Below are 18622 nucleotides of genomic sequence, written 5' to 3'. Positions count from 1 at the left end.
GCAGTGAGTCAGTACTGTACTCTTCAAATTATCCCTCTGAAATCAGTGGAACTCCTCATGCTGAATGTGAGGGAGGGTATCAGAATCTGCCCCCTAAACATTAACACATCTCAAGACTAAAATATATTTTTGATGTAATATATAAGAGTTAGAACCTACAGGTAATTAATTGATAAATGTATTGAGCCTTAATAAACAAGGCATTATACCACCAAAATCAGGCGAGGTACAATAATAATAGTTGAGCAAACCAGGAAATCATGATTGCACAAAGTATTTGATTTCTGCTTAAATATATAAGGATTTGATCATAATCCCTTGATCACATGTGAGTCAGGCCCCTGTGCACAGACCTTCCAGACAGAAAGGGCAGAGTCAGCTGCCTTCATAGCAAAGTTCCCTCCCTGTCATCCCTCGCAGAGTTCTGTGGTCTGCACACTGGGGCAGTGTAGGAATAAATGAGAGGGAGCAGGAGTCAGCAGGACGGAGGCTGGGCCAATAGATCATGCACCATCCTTCCACCAACTCTACAAAGGTGTAAACATAATATAGCTTAGGATAATACAGACACTGGTAGTCCCAGGGTCAGGCACCATCTAGGGAAGCCCTGATAGTATGACACTATTGCTGTCTGGGAGCAGTAAGGATGGTTTCCAGGGATACAAAGCCAGCTGTGGCCTCTGGATGGAATTGATCTGTGAGATGCAAACCCCATCGCTTCCATGAGCAAAATAATTTGGGAGAAACTCCCTGAGAGGAACCTGGCAGAGATTTGCTCCACTGTCAACCCCTACTGCCTGGTTTTCCCACTCCACTGGGTGGTTCAGTCCCTGATTTATTTTTAAAACTTATTTTACAAGATGGGGTGTGTGTTTTGGTTTAATTACACAGGCCACCCAGGAGGCCCTCCAGACTAGATTAGAAAATCAGATGAGAGCATTAAACTTTGTTAGCAGAAAAGTAGGCCTGGTTTCAAGGAGAGAAAGAGTTTATCCTTGGAAGTGAGACATTGTTCATTAGAAAATGAATGTGATAAAGCAAACTAACGCTTCAGGGATTGTTCACCAAAAAATATAGAGTGCTCTGCACAGTAGCGAAGGTATATTTTTTTAAAGTGAAGATTTAACCAACTGTATTTGATCAAACAAACTTTTTAAAGGAATTGTTGCATGTGGGTGCATGTGCAGTTTTTCATGTGTACATGTAAAACTACTCAAGATAGTTAAGCCCAAAGCAGACTGAGGAGAGTTACAAAATGGATCTCACAAAACTGGGTGACTGGGTAACAAAATGGCAGATGAAATTCAGTGTTGATAAATGCAAAGTAATGCTCATTGGAAAACATAATCCCAACTATCCATATAAAATGATGGGGTCTAAATTAGCTGTTACCACTCAAGAAAGAGATCTTGGAGTCAATGTGGATAGTTCTCTGAAAACATCCACTCAATGTGCAGCAGCAGTCAAAAAAGCAAACAGAATGTTGGGAATCATTAAGAAAGGGATAGATAATAAGACAGAAAATATCATATTGTCTCTATATAAATCCATGGTACTCCACATCTTGAATACTGTGTGCAGATGTGGTCGCCCCATCTCAAAAAATATGTATTGGAATTGGAAAAAGGTTCAGAAAACGGCAACAAAATGATCAGGGGTATGGAACAGCTTCCATATGAGGAGAGATTAATAAGACTGGGACTTTTCAATTTGGAAAAGAGACGACTAAATGGGGACATGATAGAGGTCTACAAAATCATGACTGGTGTGGAGAAAGTAAATAAGGAAGTGATATTTACTCCCTCTCATAACACAAGAACTAGGGGGTCACCAAATGAAATTAATAGCCAGCAGGTTTAAAACAAACAAGAGGAAGTATTTCTTCACACAACACGCTATCAACCTGTGGAACTTTTTGCCAGAGGATGTTGTGAAGGCCAAGACTATAACAGAGTTCAAAAAAGACTGGCTAGGTTCATGGAGGATAGGTCCATCAATGACTATTAGCCAGGATGGGCAGGGATGCAAACCCATGCTCTGGAGTGTCCCTAGCCTCTGTTTGCCAGAAGCTGGGAATAGGCGACAGAGGATGGATCACTTGATGATTGCCTGTTCTGTTCATTCCCTCTGGGGCACCTGGCATTTGTCACTGTCGGAAGACAGGATACTGGGCTAGATGGACCTTTGGTCTGACCCAGTATAGCCATTGTTATTTTCTTCTGTTCTTCTTCTTACTATTATTCAAGAGAATTTATTTCTGACACTTGAGGTAGCATATTTCACATAGTTTGGGTCTATTTGAGAAGTGTCAGTTCAGGAACAGCTATTCTATGCAAATAATACATTATGTGAAATTGATTTTAATTATAATTATATTAAATTTAATTAAAATAATTATTTTACATTTTGACTGTTAATTATACTAATCATCTCAATAAAGTGACATATGAAAATCATTCCTTTATATAAACATTTTAGGTAGAGATTTAAGCATCACTTTAAAAAAAATATCCAGTGCTCAGCCAATTGCTTTATAATTAAAAATTAACCTTATTATCTCTTTTCTCGGTAAAATTCAAACTAGTGTATTCTCTGCAAAAAATCCAAGATTCATTTTGAATATCATGCATTTAGCTAACCAGTAATACACTGAAGGCATTTTTCCTATTGTTCTATAAATGTCATAATATCCCATCAAAGGTACATGATTTAGTTTCTATGGAAACTAAAGAAAAGTATTTTGTCTACCAGAGTCTTTTTTTCAGTATAAATAAGTGTTATTTTTCCCCTTTTTCTTAGGTGCGTATCCAAGACTCTCACTGAGCTTTAAGTTAAAGAGAAATATTGGATACTTTATTCTTCAGACCTACATGCCCTCTATACTGATTACCATTTTATCATGGGTGTCATTCTGGATCAATTATGATGCATCAGCAGCAAGAGTTGCCCTTGGTATGTGATAAGGATGAGTGGGACATTAAAATGTCAAACTAAATGTAGCCTTCAGAAGTTGTTAAAGACTGCAACATGTCAGTATATTGATATTCCAAGCTCACTTATTCCAAAATCATGTCACTCTGTATTGAGTCAATCGTGCTTTGTTCTCCCCCCAAATGCAGAATGTAACTATCATTAAATCTCTAAAGTGAGTTCCTTATCTAGAGCGCAGCTCTCATCAGAGTAAAGTGGCTCCAAGCTACCTTTCCACACACTCCAGATCTTGGGGCTGTCCAGGGACCAAGCCATCCCTTGGCTCATGTTTTAGGGCTGTTCTAACTTACATGGCAGGAACAGTCCTTAAAAACCATTCTGCTGCTCAGAAATTGTCAGACTGTAGGATGCTACAGTCACCGCCCCTGTGCCTTCCCCTGCTCAAAATGGAGGTCCAGTATGCAGAGTTGGGGCAGCAGGTGGCACCAACTTGACACCATCTGGAAATCTCCAGATGCATTTTTAGAGCAGTTTTAAGCCCCCTTTGCCCTACTTTGTCCTACTGGAGTGGGACAATGGGGATGTAACATGGGTTGACAATCCAGTCCTAATGTTTTCAGATTAAAGTTTCCTTTAGGCTTCTGACAGTGCTTTCAAAACATCCCATACACTATATCTAGATTATCATTGAGGTACACTACATATTATTATAGCCTCCTTTTAAAGGTCAGTGGAGAGGAGGAATACTCCCAGTGGGCCAACCAATATCTCTGTTTTAAATTCCCGTCAGAACTGTGGTATTGAATAAACAGGAATAGCTAGATAGAAGTCACCAAGCAATATCACACTCTTGCTTAGCCCATACAATTCTCTTCTTGGGGCACCTGGAAAGTGAGAAAACTGGGTAAGGCTGCTGGCCTGTTTTATTGTTTGTTTTTTTGGCTAGTCATGTATCAAAAGATTGCCCCACTTTCATGAGTTCTACCCCAATTTAGAGGCAGGAACTAACTTTTTGTCCTGTGTTTGCACAGCACCTAGCACAGTGGGGTCCTAGTCCACATCTGGGGCTCCTAGGTGCTACGGTAATGCAAATAATAAATACTCATAATAACAATCAGTCAGCTACACCCAAAGGAGTCACAAGAGCCCCACTGGTCTCTCTCTCCCACTGACCGAGACTGTCCTTCAGAGGCCAGAGATCAATCTGGTAGGTTCTTTTGAGAAAGCAGCCAACTATCAGTATGCATGAGTTATTATGAAGTATGCCACCCAGTACCTTTAACCTGTCCCCTTGGGCTCCATAACATACAAGACTATGAGCCTGATCCTGTATGACCCTGTACCTTGTGTAGTCATTTACACTAGTGCAAAGTGGGTGTAAAATGCTCTCAAATCGGAGTGATAGTGTTTTACACTCACTCTGCACTGGTGTAAATGACTACAGTACTATGGAGTATCAGGCCCTATAGCTTAGATGCTTGCTAGGGAAGGGATTCACTCATAGATCCTTGTTCACTAGGAAAAAGCTTTGTTTTTTGACTTCTGCAAGAGGCCTGTGTTCTTCTAGAGGTTAAGATCCTCTGGTTATGCCTTTGAAGGTATGTCTACCCTGCAATTAAACACCCATGGTGTTAACTGACTCGGGCTCGTAGGGCATGGTCTTCAGGACTCTAAAACTGTGGTATAGATGTTTGGGCTGGGGCTGGAGCCTGGGCTCTGGGACCCTCCCTATCACGAGGTCCCAGAGCTCAGGCTCCAGCCCGAGCATGAACATCTACATCACAATGTTACAGCCTGTAAATCGAGCCCTGCATGCCCAAATCAGCAGACATGGGCACAGTGGATGCTTAATTGCAGTTTGGACATATCTTGAGGGATGACTGGTAAACAGTTTAATATGTTGCAGGGTATGTTGAACACATTTATAAATGCCAAGGCCTGACACAGGGATCAGTTTGATCTCATCCTGATTTGGACTCCTAATATTAATGCATTGAACCAAATTCTGCCCTTATTTGCACCTGCGTGGTGCCATTAACTTCCTTGCGGTATTTTTAAGCTACTGCAAGCTGATGAAGGAAATTTCCCAAAACAGAAGAGAAAACTAAAACATGATCTGCTAAAACTTGTAAGATGCCCACTGTTCTATTTCTTTGTTTAGGAATTACAACCGTGCTGACTATGACAACAATCAACACTCATCTTCGGGAGACTTTGCCTAAAATTCCCTATGTTAAAGCCATTGACATGTATCTTATGGGCTGCTTTGTATTTGTCTTCTTGGCCTTACTTGAATACGCCTTTGTCAATTACATCTTCTTTGGAAAAGGCCCTCAAAGGCAGAAGAAACTTGCAGAAAAGACAGCAAAGGCAAACACTGACCGCTCAAAATTTGAAGGCAACCGGGTAGGATTCTTTAATCTCCTAAATGTAATACAGTGACTTGTTCTATTACAAACAAAAAATGAAGAAACACAAAGAAAAACCCTGTCTCCCTTTTCATGCAAGCAGTTTGTGGGCACAGTTTTTCATGTATCCAACTGAGTGCACGTCTGCATCCTTAAAGAGGTATTTAGATACCTAAATGACATAAATTGTTCCCACAAATAAACATGGGTGCAAAAAGAGAGGTACATTTAGGATTGATCTGAAGACCAAGGCCATAAATTCAAAAGGTATGATTGTGACTTGGGCTGTGTGCTGCACAAGGGAATAAGAAGAGGTAAGAACTCTTTTGCACACCATCAGTCTGGGCGTGCCCACTTACTGCCTTCTCCTGGAGTTGGTGGGGAGGGAGTGGCAGGAAATAGCTGGAGCATTGATCCTATCCACTAATTCATTGGTCAGCACAGCTAAGCCAGTGTGTGTGGTGGCATTATTTACTGCTGCTGTAGGCCAGCAGCAAATTTTTACTCTTCACCCCTGGAGGCAGTGGGTATGTAGCAAGGGAACTGAACCTCAAATGGGTGTCTGAAGCCCAAGGCATCCTGGGACTGTTGGTGGGTGGTGCATAAAGGCACAGCCTAGTTCTGTAATAGTGTTCCTAAGCAGATCACCCTCATGGTTATCTTTATTAAGGAAAGAAGATTTTGGAGGCAGGTTTGTCTGTGAATGAATGACAGAACATGCAGCTGCCAAGGGACAGCTGGGAGGAGAGGGGAAGAGTATGCTGCACCCTGTAAAGCAGATTACTCCTGATTCTCAAGTTCAAGAGGGAGCACCAAAGGAACTGTGCCTCAGAGGGGTGTCTCAGGCACAATGCCGCCTCGAGCAGTGCAATTTACACATCACCCTTTGCTGAGGGCTGTGCCTAAGATCCCAATCTAGCCTGAAAAGAGCAGAGGCAAGCTTGCTTTATGTTCATGTTTTTACAAACAACATCCCAATGTTAAACACCTGAGTGTCACGATGACAAGAGATACCAAAAGTCTATAGGAAAAAGATCACATTGGTGAATATAGTGTATTGGTATTGTCTAGACTCAGCTGAGTTCAAGGCCAGTGTGGAAGATGGAAATTCCATTTGGCAAAGGATTTCAAGATTTTCAAATTTGTTTTCATTTCAAATCAGAACAAAACCTGTAAATTTACAGTTTCAACACTGTCAGAACTTTTTTTCAGTTTTTCTCTAAAACAAAATGTCAATGAAATTGATACGATTTTGTGAAGCATTTTGATTTTATGGAACTGCATTTTCCATGAAAAATGGTTATGCTTAAATGTTTCTGACCAAGACTATTTAGTACTCCTGTATATTCTACCCCCTGTATCATTACAAGTGATCACACTGACAAATTAACTAGCTGTTTCTCAAGTAGCTGTATAATGTAAAATAATTGCAACATACACTTTATGACTCTGGGACTATATATCATTCTAAATGTGTCAGAGAATTGTGCCTGATTATCAGGAGCTTATTCCTAGTAAAACTCTTTTTAAACTAATGAACCCATTGTAGTCTGACCATATTATGCAACCAAAACTTTATCACAGTTGGCAAGTATTGTTTAGGACTAAGCTAGCATGGAGAATGAATTTTCTCTCCTCAAAAGACAGAAATGGAAAAGAAGTGTGTCACAATGAAGGCAGTAGTTGAGGTTAAGATAGAAGCTGGTAATTCTTCAATCCGAACTATCTGTCAAATGTAATCCATTTAAGTGATTTAAGTCATTCAGTGTACGTTTTTTAAATGAGACCAATATCTATCTCCCCATGGCTCACTGTTCTTCTGCCATGAGATCAACGAGTCCATCTTTATATTGTTAGGAGAAGTGTGAATATCTTTAGTACTAATGGAAGTGAGGTGGTAATAGTGCTGATTTAAGCCCGGTGTTGTGTGGATGGACACTGTACACACTTCCCCCCATATAGTTCACCAATTTAGGGCACTCCTGACCTACGTTTCCCTTGCTATTATACTTTTGCCTCCGCCCCTCATCACAGAGATTGTGAATTGTTCTGAACTTTGTGGTCGTTAAATAATGTGCACAAATGGGGACCAAAAAAACCTAATTTTTTACTTGTTACCTGATATCAGGATATGAATTCAGGTCTCCAGAGGAGAAAGAATACTGTACAACATAGCCCTCTTAGGGATCCTCTTGTGAAGAGAAGTCTGAGTAATGTTGGAGAAACAGCATGTAAGCATGTTGAATATGGTTTTTTTTTTGGTATTCAGAAACACTTAGGATAAACAATGTAGCATGTTCCCATTCTATGTGCTAAACATTTTGTCCCCAGTCCTCAGCTGGTGTAGGTTGTTATAGCTTCATTGAAATCAACAGAGCCAATGATTTCACTGCAGCGACACTTGTTTACATCAGCTGAAAACTGGGGCCATTAGATGACCATCAAATTATATATTGTCACAGAAATGATACTGGAATTGCCCAATTCACATTTTAATTTACACCATCATAGATATTAATATATTTCAAGGTTAGAATTCAAGCAGATTTTTAGCTTTTTCTAAATATTTTAATGACCTACTGTGTTTGTGTTTTTTTTTATTTTAATAATCTAGCCCTAGCTTACATGCAGCCTTTAGAAAAATATTTATTTTCCATTTATAGTCAAACTAAAAAGGAAGAAAGGCTAATGAGAGAACAACATAACAGTTGTTCAAGACCTCAGTTTGATTTAGTGCTGTGGGCAAGAGGGTCAGCAAATACTGTGGGAGATAGTACACCTACCTGGAAATTAGAACTTTGTATTAGGCCTGGGCCACACTACCCCCCCACTTCGGACTAAGGTACGCAAATTCAGCTACGTTAATAACGTAGCTGAATTCGAAGTACCTTAGTCCGAACTTACCGCGGGTCCAGACGCGGCAGGAAGGCTCCCCCGTCGATGCCGCGTACTCCTCTCGGCGAGCTGGAGTACCGGCATCGACGGCGAGCACTTCCGGGATCGATCCCAGAACATCGATTGCCTGCCGCCGGACCCTCCGGTAAGTGTAGACGTACCCTTAGTTTCACTGGTAATCCCTCTAGCTAACCCAAGAAACTGCCACTGACTGGCTTTTGAGGGAGCTGTGTCCAGCATTCCTGTGCTAGAGAGGGAGGTTTGTTTCTGTCGGGGTCCTTTTGGATGGGGGAAGTAGAGAGATAATTATTAAAGGAAAGCTTAGAAGACACCTTGAATGTTACAACTCATGCAACGCATACATTCAATGCTGTTTATTGGTACAGAAAGTAAAGACATAGAGCCTGTTAGGACAGTGCAGTCATCAGATGTTGTTCCATGAGGATTTCCTCTGTCTGGGAGAATCATCAGAGGATATATTGATGCTGTAGTAACTCCTACATCAACCACATGCCTTGGCTCCTGCCACAGGGGGATGTATGTCTGGGGGAGAAGGGCATGGGCACTGTGCGCCTACTCCTCCCTGGTCATCAGAACAACTTTAAGCTGACAGTTGGCCTGCCCCAGGATGAGGGCAATAAAGGTGGTATAGTGCTGCCTGGGCCCCTACAGCCCCAAGCTGCATTGAGCACAGCTCAGCCGGACCCCAAGCTCAGGGCTACAAATTTTCAAGCAATTGGAAAAGGAAAATATAATAATAATGAATAATAATAATAAATTAATATCAGTTGCACATCTTATTTATTATTAAATAGAGAGCTGTAACTTGATCTTAAAGTAACAGAGGCTGGGCATGCTATTGAGGCAGTATACTTACTTCTTGGGCAAAGGGAACAGGAGGAGGAAGAGGAATGCCACATTACTGTCACTAGTAAGCCTTCCAGCCATTGAAAGTAGTAGCATCAACGTGAAGGATGTTTATACTGTAGCTCAGCTTTTACATTTCGTAGGACTAAAATCTGACATACACGCTGCCAAGCTTGGTTGCAAATATTCCTTTTAGATATGTTGCAAAAGGGCTTGGCATGGTTTCATGGTCTTATTTGACCCCACAACAAGAATATTTTCAATAATAGAAAAGTTATGTCTACTAAAATCCATTGGTTTGGGAGCTTCTTTTACCTGATGATTAAGTTTGAAAAGTGGCTGTAGTTCAGGCTCAGTAACTACGTTTCATAATGGCTTTGTACCATGTCAGAAGGTCTTGCACTTGAAAAGCTGAAACTGTGTGACATAGTTATCTCCATGTTGGTCACACATGCCTCTCAAATGCCATGTTTTTAGGCAGTTTCTCTGACTTATTCCTGATATGCTGTCACCAAGTCATGCCGTATTTGGGAGTGCTGTACATGCTGTTGCCATACTGCCTGTCTGTTCCACTTCCAGCAGTTGTTGCTTCGCTTCCCACTCTGCCAATGTGTGATGGGCAGAGAGAGAGGAAGAGCAATAGCTTCAATCAAAAGATAAAGGAGTGTTCCCAGTGACCAGCATGAGCAGTGCTCCCTCATGGTACGGACAACGAAGGACACAAGGAGAAACAATGGGGAAGAAGAGAATAGTCCATACTCTATCCTACTGTGCCCCACATATCAACACTGAAAATTGCATGGTGACAGGAATGAATGACGCACAGTCACAGTAACATGGAAATTGGCATTTGTTTTCCTTTCCTTAATGGAAATGTTCAAACTGCTGTTAACATTTATTTATTTATATTTAAATAATAATAATGAAAAAATACCTATACAAGGCTGTAGGCAACCTAAAATGTAATTAGAACTGGCTGAAAATTGGAATTTCCATCTTGCAAGAAATTCTGATATTTCAACATTTGTTTTCATCTAGAATTGGGACAAAAAGTCTAAATATCAAAGCTTTTCATGGAATGGAAAGTCCCAAAAAATTTTCATTCAGAAATGCCAAAATATTTTGCCTTCAGATCAGTTCAGCATTGAATTGTGTCCACATAAGCTGCCATTGTGCCTCATGGGAGTTGTAGTTTAGGTGCCTCATGACCTCACTCTTATCTATACACTGGGTTCCTCAGCTGAACTACAGCTTTCATGATGATTCAAGATAATGGGATTCCCATAATTCACCACAGTGCTTCAAACTGAAAGACCACAAGGTATCATGGGAGATGTAGTTCAGGCAGGGAGCCCATAGAGGAGAATGGAGATACCCGAACTACAGCCCTTATGATGCACCACAGCAGCTCAGGAAGACAAAGATTAATGTCAAATTGACCTGAAATAAAACATTTCAATCCAGATGCATGAACAAAAATGCTTTTGATTCAGGTCAGCTTGATCTGAAACTAAATATTTCTTTTCAATTTTCCTGATTGAAAATAATAAAAAAAGGGAAAATTAAAATGTTCCTGCAGAAAATTTCAGTTTTGTAGTAACTACATTTTTTGTTGACAGATTTTTCATTGGAAAATTTCCAAACAGCTGTATAATTAGTACTACAACTAAAGCATTAAACTAATCATTTTTAAGGAACTAGAGCCTACAATAAAGCTCTTTTCCACTCCTTCATCATTGTGGGAAGCATACCCTTATCCCTCTCCAAAAATCCTGTCAAACAGATGCCTTTTGCAGCCTACTCAGAAGCTCACCAAATACAGACTATTTCAGATCAATGGGGGAGCTTGTTCCAGTATCCTAGAATCCTTATGGCAAACACCCTGCCAGCCACCCTCAACTCAAGCATCCCTGCCAATCACAGTTGTGGCACATATTCAATTAAAATATCATCTTTGTTCTCTTTGCCCTATTTGGTGTGAAGATCCCAGCACAATACCTCACAAGGTATCCAGCACAGTACAGGAAATGTAATGGTTCCGCTGACATTCTGTTAGGACCACATTATCATGGAAATCATACCATTCTGCAACAGTAAGGAGAAAAATGTGATACCTGAAAAACCTCGCAGTAATTGTTGTGCCCTGGCAAATTACCATGGCAGTTTTGGTTGACCAGGATTGTAACTAGACTACTTCTGATAATTTTACATGTGTAAGCCAATTGTTGAAACAATTAATATACAGCAAATTTTTGGCTAAGAACCAATTTCCCTGTTTTGATCTGCCTGGATCTGGCCAGCAATAAATTAGATAATAGTATGATACTCCTATGTTCAGCGCACACACACAGAGAAGTTAGATAAAAACATAAAAACTCTTGAGGTTGCAGTGTAATGCTACTTTATTTTAGAATTCAGAATGATTACACACAAGAATCCCAAAACAGAGAAAGAGATAGTCTGCCCCCAAGACAGCAAAGCACAACTTCACTGTGATTTAAGCTGTCTCTTTCCAGACTGACTGCTCCCAAATCCACGCTTCACTGTTGACCCCTGCAAGCAACACCCGAAAACTACCCCCTCACACACACTCTTAAAACGATAGTTTGCAGTTTCTACACAGTCCTCAATACACCACAGATACCTCCATTAAATGGCATACAGTGGTGCAAGTAGAATTCATTTCTTACCGGTGCGCTGCACTCATGGGAGAGACACAAAGGGGGGACACCAGCTAAAGGGCGGGAACGTGACCTCCCAATGTGACCCCCCCATGTGACTCCTTCCCACCCCCAGCCCAGGGCCCCCACGCTCTCCCCGTCCATTCCTCATGATCCATCCCACGTTACCTGGGGGGGAGGGGCTCTGTCCTCCTCCCTCTGTGCCAGAGACTGCTGAACCGCAAGGCTCTCCAGAACCACAGCGGCGAAAGGAGCAGAATGTGGGGCTGCCAGGGGGCCCCATGCCAGCAGCTCCTCTGGTGCGTCTGTACCGCCCCCAGCCGTTCCACGCAGCTGCGTCTCCTGCTTGGGGTCTGTACAACAGCCCCACCAGAGGACAGGGCTGGAGTGGGGGGTACAGCCACGCCGGATGACCTGCTGGTTCCCGGGAGAGCCCTGTTCTCCAGCGGGGCTGCTATACAGACCCCAGACAGGAGACGCAGCTGTGTGGAAGGGCTAGGGGCAGGGCTGGGGGCAGTACAGCCGTGCTGGAGGAGCTGCCAGCGTGGGGCCGCCTGGCAGCCCCACATTCTGCTCCTCCTGTGTCTTTTCGGTACACCGTACTGGCTATAAATATCTTACTTGTACGGCAGACCAGACCGGACCACCATACTTACACCACTGATAGCATGTCAAATTAATGAGAATTTTCAGTTTTCTATAAAACAAGGTTTTAGACAGGAGTTTCGGGGTGGTTGTTATTTGTTTTCCTTTACTGACATATATTTGTTGTCTAGTGTTAAACAAGAGATCTTGGTTTTTAGCAGATGTAAACATCTTACATCAGGGTTTTAGATCGGCAAAGTGCACTTATTCTTTAAACATGGCATATTGCATTGAGTAGAGTTACTAGTAAACTACAAAGTATTCCTCCATATAACATGGGTGAAACCAGAATGCCATTATAAACCTTATTTTGATCCTTAGCTTTAAGTTTTAACAAACAAATAAAAAACAAAAACAAAAGCTATAGAAATAGAAATGTAGGACTGGAAGAGGCTTTGATAGGTCTTTTAGTCCAGTCCTCTGGACTGAGGTAGGACTAAGTATTATCTAGACATCAGTCTAGATAAACAACAGGTGTTTGTCTAAATTGTTTTTAAAAACCTCCAATAATGGAGATTCCACAACCTCCTTGGTAATTTGTTCCAGTGCTTAAGTGCCTTTACAGTTAGAAAGTTTTTCCTAAATCTCCCTTGCTGAAATTTAAGCCCATTACTTCTTGTCCTGTCCTCAGTGGTTAAGGATAAAAATATATCACCCTCCTCTTTGTAACAGCCTTTTACGTATGTCATACTGTATGGAGCGGTTCACGAGTGAGAATACCAACCTCTGGGCAGACTGTTAAAATAAGGGCACAAACCCCAATCCGGTTATGAGTTCTGTAACTAAATTTCACCAACCAAGTAACAAGTGTGAACTCCTCAGGCACTCTAACTTCCTTAACATGGAGTCACAGACAGGCCCTGTGCGTACTCCAATTTATCTTGCCACCAGGCAAGCTTGACTCTATGATAGATGGTCGCTTTACACCAAAGATCACAAAATATTTAGGTTAGTCCCTGTCCTGGGTCAGTTTGCACCTTAGGATGTGTCTCCCTATCAAAGAAAAACCCGTGGGTTGGCCTGTGCCAGCTGACTTTGGCTCATGGGCTCAGGCAGCGGGGATGTTTCCTTGCTGTGTAGACAACTGGGCTCCGGCTGGAGTCTGAGCTTTGGGACCTTCCCCCTGGCAAGATCCTAGAGCTCAGCTCCAGCCTGAGCCAGAATGTCTACACAGCAATGAAACAACCCTGCAACCTGATCCCCACAATCCCAAGTCTGCTGGCATGGGCCAGCCGTGGGTGTCTAGTTGCTGAGTAGACCTACCGTTGTATCTAACACAAAGACAAGACTTGTAACCAATCTTGTAATAAACTAACTAAAGAGTTATCAACTAGGAAAAAGAAATGAGAGTTATTTACAAGGTTAAAACAGATAAATATACACACAAATGAGGTGCAGGCTTGGGTTTCTGATGGTGATAGAGCTGCTGAAAATGTGCCAGCTCTATATGTCCATTAGGGCTAACCGAGGTTAGTCCTGGGGATCTCTTGCTTGTGTTTAGGAATCTTTTCCTGTTAGAGTCTAAACAGCATAAAAAGACCCTAATTCTTTCTGTTCAGGAATTTTTTCTCCCCCCACCCCCAGAGTCCATGCGATGGTGCGAATGCTTCTGCACGTAACCTCATCATGTGTGGGTGGGGGGAACAATTGTCAAAGTCTTTGTTTCATAGTGGCCCATTTGGCTTCAGTAGTCCTTCCTGACGGGCAAGAGATAAAACCTTTTGTAGGAATCCAACATTTTGCATCAGATGAAGTGTTTGCTGAGTTACAGAGTTTCAGAACAAACGTTTTACCATAATCGGGCAAACACTTAAGCATTACCTTATATCATGGGATACAGATATTATATGTAGGATTACAACATGCAGAATCCTACAAGAATTCCATACAGTATAAACACAAAACATATTTTTATAACACTAATATTTATTTTAACAATACTAACCCACAGGTGAGCCAGACTGGTTTCCAGCTATGCATTCGTCAGTGTTCAGTGAGGCCCAAGGCCTTGGTATAAGCTGGCACCTGGTCTGCCAGCATCACCACATACTTGGTGACCGTTATCAGGTCCCACCCCAGATTTCTCTTCTCCAGACTAAACAAACCCAGTTTTTTCAATCTTTCCTCACAGATCATGTTTTCTAGACTTTTAATCATTTTTGTTGCTCTCCTCTGGACTTTCTACTATTTGTCCACATCTTTCCCAAAGTATGGTACCCAGAACTGGACACAGTTCTCCAGTTGAAGCCTGTATCAGTGCTGATTAGAGTAGATTGTCTTTGTATTTTGTTTTAGACTTTTTTTTTTGTTAAAGTTTCAATAATATAGGCGGCATAGTTTTGAAATAACAAGCCTTTGGAAATTACCCTCTTTTAAAATATTTATGGTGCTTCCTGATTTTTCATCCATCTCAGTCTCTAAATAGAATAATGTAAAAATCCATCGCTTCACACACATGCAAGGACTCTCATTCCTCAGAGGTGGGGAAGATGGGGGTTTGAGTAAAATTGATTCTGAAATAAGATGTTAACAATTTGAATATTTAGTCATTGCTGCAGGGCTGAAAGTAAATGAAACAGTTACTGGTACGGGGGCCTGGCTCCGGATCCCCAGGAGGGACAGGGCCTCGGGCGGAAGGGGTGGGGCTGGGGTCAGCCTCCCCCAGTCAGCTTATCCACGCTGCCTGGCCCGCTCCGCCCGGGGCTCCAACGGTTATTTAAAAGGGGCTTTAAAAGGGCCTTTTAAATCACCAGCCCCAGGACAACTGCCCCTTTTGCCCCCCCGTCGGCGGCCCTGCCAGTAAGGTCCCTACCTGCATGGCCGCCGATGGGGGTAAAAGGGGTAGTGACGTTAAAGCACTGTTGTGGCAGCACTTTAAGGAGGGTTCTGTGCTGCGGCAGCGCTTTAACGTCGCCGCCCCTTTTGTGCCCCTCTCCCTGTCGACGGCCCTGAGACAACTATAAGTGACAATTGTATGCAAAAATGTTAGTTGTACTTTACAACTCCTCTGTGTGTCTTTCACTTCTCCTGCTGACTGCCTCATTCTATGGACCATGCTTAGACTTAGCTACCTTGCATTCGTTTTTGCAAACCTCAGCTCCATATACTCATACAAACAACAGATCCAGATTGTTACTGTGGTGAAAAAATGGGACTTCTTCACCCCCACTGAGGCTTTTTAACCCCACTGCTTCCCTACCTTGGGCTTTCGCCTTGCGCCTGGGCACTCCCACTGCAGGTGTCCTTGTCGCCCACAGGGCCAACATGTCTGTTGTCCCCTGGGTTTCCTCACCCAGTGGGCCTTCCCAGGGCCTTGTCCCTTTCCCTGCTCTGGGTGAGGCTCCTTGCCCCCATCCCAGTAGGGACAATCCCTCCTTAAATGTCCCTGCCTCTTGCGGGCGTAACAAGCCCTGTACTCCACCACTGGCCTCCTGGCCCTGGTGCAGGACTTTTCCCACCACTCTCAGCAGCTCTTCCTAAACTCCCATCTCAGGAGTCTTACTAGGGCCCGCTGCTCCCTTGCCAGCTGCCCGGCCTGCTCTTGGAGGGCCCCCTTGCACCTCCCATAGTCCCTCTGGGGTTTCCCGGCTCCCTTGCAGCAGGGAATCCTGTCTCCCTTGTGGGTCATCTGCCCCCTTCTGCCAGGGTGCTGACACCAGGGCCCAAGCAGGGATGGCATAAACACCTTCCGTGAAGAAAACCTCTGTGTAGGAGGGATCCATCATCCCTCAATAATGGCACAACTTTCCCAGTCCCCACAGTTCTCCTTGTATTGGGGTGGACCGCAGTTGCCCACATTCTCCTCCACGTGTAGCATGGTGGGCACTCCCCACCGCAGCACCTCCTGCTGGTCATCCTGGAATTAGCTTAGTTCCAGCCTCAGAGCACCTCCTGCTGGCCAGTGTCTTCCTATCCATGCCTGCTTCCTCCTGATCTCCACCACTTATAGCACTTCAGGCCCCACGTCCCTGAATGGTCAACAGAACTTTCTTTATGTACAGAGGAGCATTTCACTGGCAAAAAGTTGGTGGAGGACTGGAGCTGACTCCTGCTCCAGCCTTGCTCTCCAGCCTTGCTCCCCATCCCCAGCATACCGGGAGGGAAGGGACAGATTGGACACATGGAGGGATGTGGCAGAGTGGAATCCATTATACTCAATTCTCCACTGATGTAAGGTCACTGAGGGACCCAAAACCAATGGCATTACTTAGAGCTATTTCTCAACAACTGTAATGTCCACTGGGGCTGGGAGGCATGGGAATAAGGAACCACAGTTGGCTCCTTGATGCTCCCCCGTCTCCACTGCATTGAAGTACAGCAGTGAATCTGGCCCAGGATCTTTAATGACCTTAAAGGATCAGAACTTTATTTCATGATCATTCAAAAAGACAGCCCCTTCCAAACAACACCCTGTCCTCCAACATCATGCTCATCATTGGCTCAGTACAGGCTCAAAGGAAAGAGTGCCACTTTGTGACTCCAGTCACTGGTTTCCCTTCCTGCATCCCTTTGCTGTTGCCCTGATTACAAAACTGTGTAAATGACTTTGGAATGGAGAGTGTAACAGAAAAGTTGTAAAGAGGTCCACTGTGGTTCCAAAATGTAAAGCATTCAAGATTTCCTTAGAAATACTTCAGTAATGAAAGCAGAGCTGTTCCTTTCATCTGACTTTATGTGTGCACTTTGTCTCCTAGGGATAGTAGTAAATCTAGTGTGGAAATGCTATTCTAGTTTTATTTACTTCCCTATGGTGCAAGAGCTGTCAGCATGATTCTCCACCCCCACCCAGCAATGCAGATAAATTACTGAACGACACCTAACCCTCTAAAATGGAGTTTTTCTAAGGGGGGAAAAAAGTGTTGGGCTGTGGTCAATGTGCAATTGCATATCATATGCTATTTTTTATTATGATCCTGATCCAGCAAAACACTTAAGCATGTGCCTAATTTTAAGTATATGAAGAGTACCATTTAGTTTGATTTTAATGGGGTTAACCTTGTGTGAATGTCAGACACATGGTCTCCAATTTTGTTTATATATGAAAACAAGTTTGGAATCCTAACGCTGTGAATTTCCTTTCGCAAACAAGGTGGATGCCCATGGAAACATTTTGCTAACATCTCTTGAAATTCACAATGAAGTGGCAAGCCATGAGGTTACAACCAGCGTTACTGATGCTAGGAATTCAACGATATCCTTTGACAACTCAGGAATCCAGTACAGAAAACAAAGCGCGCATCGGGAAAGCTTTGGAAGGCGTACAATGGATAGAACAGTGCCCCACAGCAAGAAGAGCCATTTACGGAGGAGGTCTTCACAGCTAAAAATAAAAATCCCTGATCTAACGGATGTGAATGCCATAGACAGATGGTCGCGGGTGGTGTTTCCATTCACATTTTCTCTTTTCAACTTAATTTATTGGTTATATTATGTTAACTGAGTGACTGTACTTTTCTAAAAGACTTCAATAATAATACATGAGATATTGCTCTGCCTGTCAAGTTTATATATATATGTATAATATGAACTTTTATTATATATAAAATACACATGTATGTGTGTATACATATATTGTGGAAGTGTGTGTATATATAGACACGTGCACAGAAGTGTACTCTATATATATACACGCACGCACACACACACGTATACATATTCTGAGGTTATGGACAATTCAGTATAGAATGCACATTAGAAGAACTTTTTTAAATTGAAAGACAGGTGTCCTCAAAACAGTAAACCTTGAGAAAATTGAGTATTGTATAATCTCACTTTGACTGTCATAGAAATTTTCAAACAGTTGTAATCATATATCAAGTCAGTATTCGTAAACATTGATTGTAAAAGCTGACATACACGTTGACCATAAACCGACACCTTTCCATTGGTAAGTTTAAAATGTCATTTGTATTGCATATCAATGTTACTTTGATCAAGCCAAATTCATTTTCCTTGCTAACAGTTCTAGTTTTTATATGTTGTAATAGATTTTTTTCCTGTCAATGTTCAGTGATCGCTTGCTTTCTCTTCTGCAGTAAGTAAGCCTAATCATAGGGCGAGTGTTGCTTTAGTGTTTTGGAGAAATTCATAATGCTCCCAAACATCCATCTTAAATACCCATCAGCAATGAAAGGAATTTTTTGTAAGTACTAAAATGTACAGTGCAATTTTTTCACTTGGACTGGTTCCAGCTAA

The 18622-nt window shown here is 42.4% G+C and overlaps 1 protein-coding gene across 2 annotated transcripts in view; it reads left to right on the top strand.

Annotated features, from left to right (window-relative positions):
• The window catches only part of LOC112115948 (gamma-aminobutyric acid receptor subunit beta-3), a 153083-nt gene extending 135134 nt beyond the window's left edge, over window positions 1-17949 (top strand). Inside the window, exons 5-8 of one of the 2 annotated variants that reach the window (XM_026650316.1) lie at window positions 2800-2952; window positions 5093-5337; window positions 13820-13825; window positions 17517-17949. In XM_026650316.1, the coding sequence (XP_026506101.1) occupies window positions 2800-2952; window positions 5093-5337; window positions 13820-13825; window positions 17517-17867 (755 nt within the window). In that variant the 3' untranslated portion in view covers window positions 17868-17949. The remainder of the gene's footprint in view (window positions 1-2799; window positions 2953-5092; window positions 5338-13819; window positions 13826-17516) is intronic. The other variant, XM_026650315.1, reaches the window with a different exon arrangement.
• The last annotated feature ends 673 nt before the right edge of the window (window positions 17950-18622 follow it).

The sequence above is a fragment of the Terrapene carolina genome, unplaced genomic scaffold (genome assembly GCF_002925995.2).
Source record: "Terrapene carolina triunguis isolate 2854851 unplaced genomic scaffold, T_m_triunguis-2.0 Scaffold25, whole genome shotgun sequence".
NCBI classification, from domain to species: domain Eukaryota; kingdom Metazoa; phylum Chordata; order Testudines; family Emydidae; genus Terrapene; species Terrapene triunguis.
Note: the sequence above shows the minus strand (reverse complement) of the source record. Positions and strands in the feature narration are given on the sequence as shown.